Source organism: Euprymna scolopes, chromosome 5 (assembly GCF_053919585.1).
Source record: "Euprymna scolopes isolate OS-2025 chromosome 5, ASM5391958v1, whole genome shotgun sequence".
Classification (NCBI taxonomy): domain Eukaryota; kingdom Metazoa; phylum Mollusca; class Cephalopoda; order Sepiida; family Sepiolidae; genus Euprymna; species Euprymna scolopes.
Window position 1 is genome coordinate 112751600 of NC_136486.1, and position 12155 is coordinate 112763754.

At 33.1% G+C, this 12155-nt stretch overlaps 1 protein-coding gene across 2 annotated transcripts in view; it reads right to left on the minus strand.

The window, feature by feature from the left end:
- Window positions 1–10671: 10671 nt before the first annotated feature.
- Window positions 10672–12155, minus strand: part of LOC145276955 (uncharacterized) — a 285323-nt gene continuing 283839 nt past the window's right edge. For both annotated transcript variants that reach the window (XM_080128475.1, XM_080128476.1), the window contains one exon: window positions 10672–11043. In XM_080128475.1, the coding sequence (XP_079984601.1) occupies window positions 10981–11043 (63 nt within the window). In that variant the 3' untranslated portion in view covers window positions 10672–10980. The remainder of the gene's footprint in view (window positions 11044–12155) is intronic.

The following is a 12155-nucleotide window of genomic DNA, read 5'->3' on the forward strand; positions in this document are numbered from 1 at the left end:
CTGAAGTATCTGTTCTGTTTGGTCTTCGTAAATTATCCTTGCAGGTATTATCTCCTCTCTCAGGAGAAAAGAGGAGTTGGTTTATTGCCGGTTGCTTGAGGCGTCTCCTGCTGAAAAATGCCGACAGTTTTAATCATGGTCATTTTGCACACATCCAAGGTGTCCCCCTATGGAGGTGAGCTATATTCCCTCAAGATAAACGAACATGTCTATCCTGGTGATTTTTTTTTTTTCCAGAAAAAAAAAAAAAAAAAAAAAAAATTGTGAAAAAAATATATAACAAATAAATGTTATACCATTCAATAAATGTTGTGGGGAGCTTGGTCGACATTCACCGATGCCTTGTATCACGATCGTGATGTGAGTATAGGTAAATGTTTCCCAATCCCCAACAAGAATTAAAAAAAAACAGAAGGTTGTCAGAAATGGCATTAAGACAAAGGCGAATTTTTAAAAAGTTCAATGTGGATTTTATTTAACAATAGAAAAAAGGCGAATGGTGTTATTGTGTTGATGTATATTTATGTGTGCATGTGTTGATTCAGCACGAGAGTCAAGAAGTTAATAAAGTTAAAATGTTCAGGAAAGGAATATTACTTCTCACTGCTCTGGTATTTCCATGTGGAGAAATTTTATGAATGATGCGCGCGAAGGTGGTTGTTTAACGTCGGGAGACCCGACGGGGCCAATGATTACACCATGCTGGTTGACTGACTGGTTTTGGCGCGTTTGCCCCCCCCCCCACACGTTTATAGTGGATAGACCGGCTCCAGTGAGGGCGGTTAGGGAAAATATTTTTAAATTCTCTTTCCTTGCAATGCGATTGGTTTAAAACAACATCCATGTGACGTCAGGTGCTTTCAACTACGTCGGCGCGGCGCACAGAGTTTTAGTTTTTACGATCGCGAAAATTGCGTGGGTGTGTATACAGCAACCGTACGCGTCACTTACTATTTGAAGCGAGTCGTTACAATGTCATCCATTGTGCGAAAATTTTATCAATATTTTGTTTAATTTTCGATTTTTGAGCGAATATCGAGGCTCAACTATGGCTCGAATTAGAACTAAAAACAAAATGGTGGTCTAACTCGGTAGTCTTTTCACTACCTTTATTTTTTAGAATAAGTTAAAAGACAAAAAGGTAGGTAGAATCGTAACTTGGCTTGCATTTGGTAACATTTATTTGTTGTGTACTTATTCCCCGCCTCCTTTTTCATTTTTTGCTTTGTTGTCTATTCTGGAAAACAACATCTATCCTAGGCGGGGGGAGAGGAGGGTCAGATAAGTAAACAGTCGCGTAATCATCAGAGCCTGACTTTTCGCTGTGTTGTTCAGCTGTTTTTGTTTTGTTTTGTTTTTTTGTTTTTTTTTCAGTTCACTCTTTCTTTCGTCTTTTTGGTTTGGCTACATTAGCGACACCAGTTACAAACAGAATTGGAATCATGTGCATGTGCACTGCACAACGTTTCTTTTGATTGAAACATTTTTTACTAGCGAGACTACGAAGTTGCTCGTGCACAAAAACAAAACAAAAAGAGAGAAAATAAAACAACAACTGTAGTTCTTTAAAATTCGACTTAATTTAAAATTAAAAAAAAAATGCAAAAAAAATCTTCATTATGTACGTACTAGTTACAGAACGAGGATGTCATATTCTAAAAAGCACGTACAAGTAGTTTGTTTTGTTTTTTAAGCAAAGAAAATCCAAATTATTTAACGATAAAAATGTTTGAATTATTTTCAATATAAACAAAACTTCGATAAGTTGTTGCCCTTGAATTTTAAACACATTCTAAAACAAAAGTCGGCTTTCGACCTTCGACTCGCTTCCTCATAAAATTTAAAATAGTTTAACGACATAACACAGACAATGGAACAGAATTTTTTTTTTAAATAAAGATTGTTCACAGTACAGTTATACACAAAAACATAATACTAGCAGATGTATCCGGCGTTGCCCGTTATTAAATGTAACATTAAATTTCTTTAAAAAAAATAAAGTAAAAAAAAAAAAATGATAATAATAACAGAAGAGACTGAGACATGTGCATGCGAGTATCATGTTTTTTTCTAAACAGTTCATTTCTTGTAAATAATAATAATAATAATAATAATAATAATAATAATAATAATAATAATAAAATACTCCATCTGAGGTCGAAACCAAAACCTAAAGACAAAACCATTAGGCTAGCTTGACACGATCTTTAATAAGTGTTTCCAAACCCACTTATTCTTATAACATCTATCTTGTCATTTTTCATGTTTTTGACATTCTTTATATATATATATATATGTAAGATTCTAAACATGTAATTAAAAAAATTTTTTTTTTTAAATGAAATATCTTTTGCAATTATAATTTTTGTGTGAAAATAGCAAATAAACAATGTTTAATTCAATGATATCGGCAGTTTTAGAAATTAATTTTCTTCATTAATACAGACTTCAGAGGGTTGTTTTTCATAACGTTCCTGGAAAAATTATTTTTATTGTTACAATTTACGATGCTTTATTTTCATTAAAAAAAAAAATCAAAAATAAATTCATTCATTTTATTTTTTTACAACTGAAAATCATAACTTTAGTAAAGTTTTTTTTTTTTTTTACAAAATAATACATTTCCACAAAGATTCAAATAAAAATAATGGGTTCATTATATTCCGTGATCATTATTTGATAAATATTGAAAATTTCATAAAAATTTTCTCATTATTTGGTAAATTTTTGAGTAAAGGGAGGGGCCAAAAAATGTTTATACATTTTGAGTATCGGCTAATCATTTTACACGTACCTAATAATATATATATATATATTATATACATGAAGAACATTAATTTACGAAAATGTAATCCTGGTTGGAGTTAGTTCCCTTACATAAATTATCATGAAAATATATTACTTCAAGAGTTACCTCCCTTGTCTATTCGATCGAAGGATTTAACAAATTTACTTTAACACTAAGTATTTTTTTAATTTGAAATAAAGAAAACAGGAATGTTTGCGCATAAAATTCTTAGTATAATACAAAATTTCTATTTAACTTGATATATCTACATATTGTTTGTAAATTTGTTTTCTTCATAGATTAGAGTTACTTCCCTTGATATATTTATTTACTATAACCGGACATTGGGCATTTTGGTTCTTGATGCGAACTTCAAAACTTACTCCTAGAAAGGTCTTCTTCACGATGGTGAGCAAATAGCAAGCGCTAATTGGAGAGGTGTAAGAGAATAACTCAAGAAAATTCGCGCTCTGGATCTCCAGATGATTGAAAGAGTACATATGGTGTGCTTTGCATCCGCTTGTAACTCGAGAGGTGACGATAGTTAAGTGGTCAATGATCGGAGTGCCAACCTGGGTGTGCAGGGTTCGATTCCAGTTCCTTCCACAGTATGACTTTAACTTAGGATGTTGGCAAACTTCACATTGTACGCAATGTCTTTCTAGAAAGATATCGCGGAAACGAATATTGAAATGAATGACTCCTAACTCTTGCAATCACATTAGCTCCTACAATAGTATTAGCAAGGTAACAAAACTTCCAAACAACCTTAATAGCTATACTATTCAAATATACCTCAGTAGATTATTTAACTTAAACAAACCCATAGGTAAACACTTTCGTCTCTATCCTCAGAGGTGCACGAAGTACTTTTCATTAGCATTCCCACCACTAGGTGTATCAGAATTTTTGTAGGAATTTTTAACACTCTAACACGAAACTGCGAATAAAATATTAAAAAAACTCGTAATTTTTTTTATTTTCTTTATGGATTATACTTCCAAAATAAACTATTAAAGTTGTTTTAAAAGTAATAGAAATATTTTTTTTATTTTTTAAAAAACAGTAATGAATTTTACGAACTCAATATTTTTCAATTTTTAAACTTTAAAAATCTATCAAAATTTTTCTATTGATTCTATTTTTACGATATTTTCAGGGTCAATGTGAAATTTTATGCTCTTTCCAATAAACCGAATATAATATTTTAGATAAATGTTTTTTTTTTTAAATTCACCCCCCCCCATTTTCAAGTGTCTATTAAAAAGTAAATAATTAATTTACTCACCAAAGTTTTATATATCACAAATTGAAGAGAAAAGGTCAATAAATAATATATTCAAATTTAAAAAAAAAAAAAAAGTAGTGGTTTTTTTTTTAGAAATTTACCTGTAAAGTCCGAAGTTTAAAACCTTTTTTTTTAAAAAAAAAAAAAACACGTTGTTTGGTTTTTTTGTTTTTTTGAATGAAACCTTGGTCCTTGCTCCTTTAATTGAAAAAAAAAAAAAAAATTAGGGCCTTTTCGAGGAGTTATAAGCTTAGAAAGACGGGGTGGAATTATTCACTATTTTTCACGAAATTTCTGACACACCTATCCCACCATTACAATTTTTTCATCCAACTTCATGTTTATTTTTGGTATTATCCAGTAGGGCGTTAACGAAATATCTATATGACTATTCTTTTGCTTAAGTAAATCAAAAGTGCTGATTTCAACATTCTGTTTCTTTTCTGGGTGTGATCCAATGTTTAGTTTTTAATGTGTTATGCACGGTGGGGGACGGTGATATATTCACAATGAATAAACATTTACTGAAAAATATTTTCAAAAATTACTTATTACTAGCGGGGGGGGGGCTTTGTCAGGTCGTAAAATACGCTTAAATATATTTTAATTTGTCCAGATTTTGTATATATTATTATAGAGTCATGATTTCAAAAGTAAAAAAAAAAAAGTATTTGGGTGCTATCAGCTAGAATCAAAACCAAAAGCAAAACTGTAGCATTCAAAGCTGGTGACGTTACCACTGTACCAACGTCAGATGCATATGAATTGATTAAAAATAAACTAAGATGAATGTGCAAAATGTATAATGATTTTTTCAAATTTGACCCCTTAAAAACTATTTTAACCAATTAAAGACCTATAAAAGAACGGTCCATAAAAAATCCAATCATTTGAGGCCTCTAGCACCGCTTTGTGACTTTTAGTTTTGGAAGAGATAGTCTGAAAATATGGAGACAGACAGACAGTGAGTTTTATAAATTAGATTTATAATATGATCATGGAATTACATGGTAGAACGATAAAAGTGTCGCCCTAAAGAAATGACCACTATAGCTTCATTTTAAAAACTTTTATTGAAAAAAATCAATTCAGGTAATTTATTATATAGTAGAGCTAACATCTACTTAATGTAGCTGCCTTCAGCCTCAATATGGGTCTGAAACTGGGAGCATGCCTTTTCCACAAGTACAGTCAAGAGCTCAGCGAACACTCTGCAGATGGTGGTGATCAGACTGGCTTTGGTGTTGTAGGAGTTCATGTCAGTGATGTTCTTCACGTATGACCAAACAAAGTAGTCCAGCGAGTTCAAGTCAGGGAAGGAGGGGAGCCAGTGAGAGAAGGGTGCAAAGTTGTAGCACTCCTTCTGAAGCTAGGCCTGGGTGTCTTTGGACTTGTGGGCCGGCATCAAGGCCTGCTACCACATCCAAAGTCTGCCAGCAAATTGCACCAGGGGATCACCACATCCAGGTACACTTTAATGTTGACTTTCAAGCCAACTTCAAAGATGTGAGGTGGCCCTCACTTGAAGCCATATCAGCACTATAACCGTGGCCGGAAACTTTGTTTTCATCACCCTGGGTACGTCTCTGTTATTCGAGGCAATCCAGCACTGCATTTTCAGGGTACTGGCTATGGTCCAGTTGTCATATCTTAAATTGTTAGAGAGCACTTGTACAGCTGCACATTTCCGATCTCACTCGTTGAACATTGTGTCACTTTTAGACATGATAGAAGGCTCCTATCACTCTATTTGTCCACAACTGCCCAACTAGTAGATAGTTTGCAACAAAAAAAAAAATAAATAAATAAAAAAAAAAAAAAAAAAAGAGAAAACCGGTTTTTATCAAACGGAAATGGAGTCATGTCTTTTCTAAGGCGACAATTTTATTGTTCCACTCTGTATAACAGTTTGGAGGAATAGAATAGAGTAGAAGATTTTCCGGCATCTAGGGACTTCTACAGTGAAGGGTGGAATCTTGCTGCTTGTCGGATTAGTCGGGGGTACTTATGCCGTGGGGGCACAAATGCTATGAGTTTGTTGGAGCACATTTTACAGAATGAGAAGATTTGGATTTTGGAATAACATTTTTTTGACTAAATAAATCAGTTTTTGGAGATGAATAGACGCACATTCACTTTTTTTAAAAACAACGATTTTCTTTTTCACTCAGTAGAAAGATTTAGCATGACAAAGAATGAACTCTGCATAAAATTTAAAATTCCCATTTTTTTTTCAATGGTTTAAATTGCATTCATTTTTTTTTTTGATAAAGAGCGGGAACTGCTCGAAATATTAAAATCAAAATAACACCTATAATTTTTTTTTAGTAAGGCTATTTTTTATTTGTCAAATGTGAAGAAGTTCATTATTTTTAGCAAAGAAACATATACTTGTGGCTCAAGATTTTGAATATGTTTGGTTTATAACACCATTGCTGATTGGTTGCAGCAGTCAACTTCCTTTCTGGCTTGTCCAATCAAAGACCATCACTCAGTTGAGTTGAACAACTGACTAAGTATATAAAAGGTTAAAAACACACTGCAATTCTTTCTTTCTTCCCGGTTCTGAAACTGAAAACATCTTCACTAGCTTGGACCAATCCTTAACTATTCTCATGGGACGCAACATAACTCACCCAAGCCTTTTAGCCCGAGGGGGGGGGTGACTAAAACAGAGAAACAATGAATCCAACATGGCTACTGCTAGACCAGGACTTAGAATCGGTACACAGATCCATTCTTTTCTCATTTTACCAAGACTGTTTCTAATCTTTCAGTACTCTTGCAGAATTTAACATAGATCCTTGGGATTTTCTGTCAATTATGGTTCGAGCTTGACCGGTAGTCACTGGATCAAGCCAAGCAAAGTAACAGATGCAAATGAATTTTAAAACAAGCAAACCGGGAAAAAATCAGAAATACAATAAATAAAAACTTACTGTAAATTTACTGAATATATATATATATATATATATATATAAGGTTGGTGCAAAAATAATGTTTTTTTTTCTCTATAAGTGGAACGTCAAAAACATTATTTTTGCACCAACCTAATATATATATTTTTTTTTTCAAGAAAAGTTGCATTTTGTATTGCTTATTTACTTTTATCACTTTTGCAATTTTTTTTATCAACAAAAGTTTTTTTGTTTTCTTTTTCAAGAAAAGATGTTTCTTTGTTTGTTTGTTTTTACATAGGCATCACCACTTATCAAGGCCAAGAGATCACTCGAGGATAAGGGTTAAAGAGTGTACAGTAGACAATTGGACAATATAGTAATCGTTAGTAATGGAAATTCGGTAAATTTGTTAACTTATATGGAACGGCTCATCAAAAAATTGTTTACGTTAGACTTGAAGACAACTATATTGTAGTCAGCTGGAAAATGGAAGACAATTCCATAGGCGTGCAGTTCTAAGAAAGAAGCTTTGTTCATGGAATCTACATTTAGGTTTAGGCATAGATAAAGAGTGAGGGAAATTATTGATAGTGTTTTCTGCTAGACGGGTGTTTCTTGTGAAAGTTTGGTGAGGGGGACTATAGATTGGAACTCAGTCGAGCACTAGCCATGAAAATAACGATACAGCAAAGACAAACTCGCAACATTTCTTCTGTGAGAAAGAGGCTGCAGAGAAGAGAAAAGGACATCCTCTACAAGGCTACAATCTCTATTTTGAACTCTATCAAGGCAGGATAAGTTCTCTCTAACAGCTCCTGTCCAGATGTGGTAACAGTACTCCATCCTTGGACATACCTGGCTCTTATATAGATAGAGAATTGCATCAGCAGTGAGATATCTACTGGATCGATAGAAGGATCCCATCATTTTTCCAGCGACCTTGGCAATGGATTTAATGTATATGTTCCATTTTAGATCAGGAGTAAAGGTCAAGCCCAGAAGCTTGTCAAAACATGAGGACTCCCCAAGACGAGAGTCATTCATTTCAATTGATGCCAGATGGGGATCAGACCATTGATGATGTAAAGATAAATGCTTGGTTTTAGATGCATTAAAAGTAACAAGCCACCTCTTTCCCCATTGTACCACTTGCTCAAGATCAGAGGAGAGAGAGTCGAAGAGAACTTGGTCATTTACGATCATAGCTGTGCTACCATAGATAGTAGTGTCATCAGCATAAATATCTACGAATGGTGTAAGGATGTGATTTGGAGGATCTTTTTTTTTTTTAACCGTATTGTTAGGTGAAAGTACTTTTTTTTTTCAGGAAAATTTACAAATTATTTTTTGTCAAATGTGGAAAAAATAAACAGAAAAAATCTCCACCCCCATCACCCTAAAAATAATTTTTAAAAATTACATTTTTTATACAAAAAAAGAAAAGAAAATGTTGATTTGGCGTTTCAACATTTGAACAATGCTCAGCTTAATCGCTCAAGCCCGAGCCATGACAGAAAATCCCGAAGACCTGGGTCAAATCCTGCAAGCATACCAACCTTTCATGACATACGCTTCTACTAACTTCAACACACATCCATGAAGTCTTTTTCAACAAGCCTGTGTAATCATTCATCAACGTCTCTACACAGGAACTCTTCCCAATACTGATTTTCTTACAAACCTACTAACAAAGATGATCAATATAGCTGTTCGAAAATGATAGAGACATGTGTCTTATTCTACAAACAGATTTTAAATTACAACAAAAAAGCATATGTGGATTTAGCATATCATCATTATTCAATTTATTTGACTCCCGGGCAGCACCTGGTAAGTCAGCTGGAATTATTGGATTATTTGAAATGTACATTTTAAGAAAGGGATAGCATCAGTTGGAAACTGAAATTAGATGGAGAAAACTTGTAAATATTCATGTTTTTTAGTGCTCATCTAAAATGTTGACTTTGAGGTGCCTTCAATAAGTTTCCAGACTTTTTGTACAAGCAATTAAAATTATCATAGAATCTTGAAAATTCAGTATGTTATTGCTATGCGTCTTATGAGATGACTGACCAATTTTTATGATTTTAGGTTCAAATGAACAGCTACAGCAGGAATTGGAATACACCCTACTAAAGCCTGATTGTAACAGCTGATGAATTTCAAAAATGCAATCTGGACATGAGGACATTTTAAAAGAACGAAATGCAATAAAATTCGGTAAAAATGTCACAAATGTCTAGAATGCTTCAGACTACTTTTGAACCATCTTGCATGAATCGAGCATCAGTTTTTGAGTGGCATAAAGCATTCAAGGAAAGCAGGGAGTCTGTGAAAGGTGTGAGAGGAGTAAGGAGGTCAGAACACCAGAGTTGATTGGCCAAATAAAGAATTTCATAGATAAGGACCACCGTGTGTCTATAGAAACAGTGTGCGCAGTTTGATGTCAGATTGAGAACTGTACACACAATTAATCGCAAGGAACTGGAATTGCCAAAGTTTGCACAAAGTTTGTACCAAGGGTGCTCCATAATTGTCACAGACTATTTGACAAAGATGGGCATCAGGACAGTTCCTCATCCTCCCTATAGTCCAGACCTTGCTCCCTGTGACTTTCGGTTATTCCTTAAGCTCAAGGAAAACCATAAAGGCTGTTGCTATGAGATAATTGAGTGGATGAAAAAGGTTGTGATGAGGGTCATTGACACGCTCACACAAGAGGACTTCTATGGGGCCTTCCAGAAGTTGTTGGAATGGTACAGTAAGTGTATTGCAGCTGGATGAGATTACTTTGAAGTGGACTAGAGTTTCATGTGTGGACTATCAATAAAAGTGCCTATCTGAAAAAAGTCTGAAAACTAATTGAAGGCACTTCATATATTAAACTGTAACGATCTCATGACGCCATCTTGAAAACAGTCTGAAGAAATTATATAACTGTGCTTCTTTGTTATGAGAGTGAAATTTGAAAATTGAAATATTGGATTTCTAGTAAAACCAATGGCATCTACTTGCCATGTCGCAGTAATGAACATATCCAAAAATCATGAAAAAACGATGAGGTAGAAAATTAATTATTAATAAAAATAGTTTTTGAAAACAATTAGTGAAAATCGATTTTTTCCTAAAAAAGGAAACTGAAGAGCTAGAATTGTAACAAGGGAGTTAATTATTTTCTGAAAATTTTGAAAATCTTAGGCCAATTTAGCAAAACTCAATTTTTGCTAATTGTCTTCAAAAACTTTTCATTAATAATTAATTTCCTACCCCATCATTTTTCATAATTTTTGGATATGTTCATTACTACAACATGACAAGTAGATGCCATTGGGTTTACTTAAAATTCAATATTTTGAGCTTTGCTTTATTAACAAAGAAGCATCTATAACTCCAAATAATTCAAATTTGAGAGATTTTAAAAAGCCATTCTTAACATGGGAAGGGAGAAGGTATTGGAAAAAAAATCTAATATTTTAAAATGATTTTCTTTATAAAAATAAAATGATGAATTTACATGATTTTTGGTGTATGATATTTTCTTTCCCTGGCGGATACGTACATATTATAGATTTTTATTTATTTTTGTTTTTTTGAATATAAGGGAAATTCTAGACAAAGACTTTGTATTGTATGCCACATTTCGTGCAGATTACATGTGATTTACTTTTTTGAGAGAACAAAACAAATGGCACGAGAAAAGATATTTCAGTTTTATTTTGTCTGAACTTTTGAACCCTGGACATAAATTGTGTTCAGTCTTGGTAATCTTCATACCCACACCCCACTTATAGTTGGGTGAGATAGTCTGCTTTGTAGAGATTCTTTTCGCACGTTTGTTTCTGAGGTCTTGATGATTCATATACCGCAAGAAAAGACATTGTCCCTCTGCTATGTGGGACGTTACTGTCACAAGTTTTCCCTTCAAGTCTCATCATTCTTCTTCCACCCTACAACAGAACAGCAACGTTCAAACAGCAGAAAGGTGTGCTAATGACAAACGATGGTTAACAGAACTGTTGTTCAAGATATTCGACCCATTCTTGAATTGAAGCTTCAGGATTTGATGGCTAAAAAAAAGACAGAAAAGGAAAAAAAAAAAACGTTTAAAATCAACACAGGTAGAACACTGCATTTTATATTATATGTTAGCTGTACATATGCGGAGTTTCCCGGTTGAAACATATTGCCAGGTGGAGGGATTAGTCATATACTATTTAAGATACACTGAACATCTTGACTTGATCACATGTTGGATTTAGGAAAGCATAAAAAAATATCCATCTTGGTCTATGAAAATCAAGCGTGAATTAACTTTCATTGGTTTCATGTGAAATAACTCTCATAGCTTAAATAAGTAAGCCTCCTTCTGGTTTTAAACACAACTGTTGCCAGCTATTTATAGTTAAAAACAAAATAAATTAAAAATAAATTAACTTTAAATAATATTTCTAAATAGAACAATTAAAACGATTCTATTACAACAAACAATAAAATCGAGTTAATTATCAAAATAAATTTTCTTTAACATAACCCGAAAATTACGGTATTCATTGAATGTAGATTTCTTTTCAATACATAGTATATATAAAAAATCATGCGGGAATGAAAGTGTATATAAGTCCATTTTCAGTATGAAAATTAATTTATGAAACAGTGCACCTTTTGTACATACTAATTAAATTCTGAACAAAACAAACAGACAAGAATACGACTATTATAATGCAAGATTAATGCTTTTACACTTTATCCGTTGCATCATGGATCCATGTCTAAGATATACACCAAAACAAACACTCAAACAAAATATGGGGGGGGGGGTTAAATGAAGGTTAACGAAGCCTTTGTTTGAGAGAAGTTATCACATTGGCCAATGAAAGCATCAAACTGTGAGCAAGTAATAACAATGGATTTGATTGGTTAATTAGCTAGACTTTACACTACTTAGGTATAAAAACAATCACTAAGAAAAAATTCACTTAACCTGATGATTTCTTGCAGAAATGAAACATGGATACTTTTGTACAGTTTACTTATCAGATATATTTCTATATTAGTACTATTTATAAATAGATCATAAACAAATTTATGAAATATTGATTTATAAAGAATTCAACATGAGAACAGTTTTGTGTACGATCGTTTCTGAGACGATATTGAGTTTTAATGATATCAAGTCCAT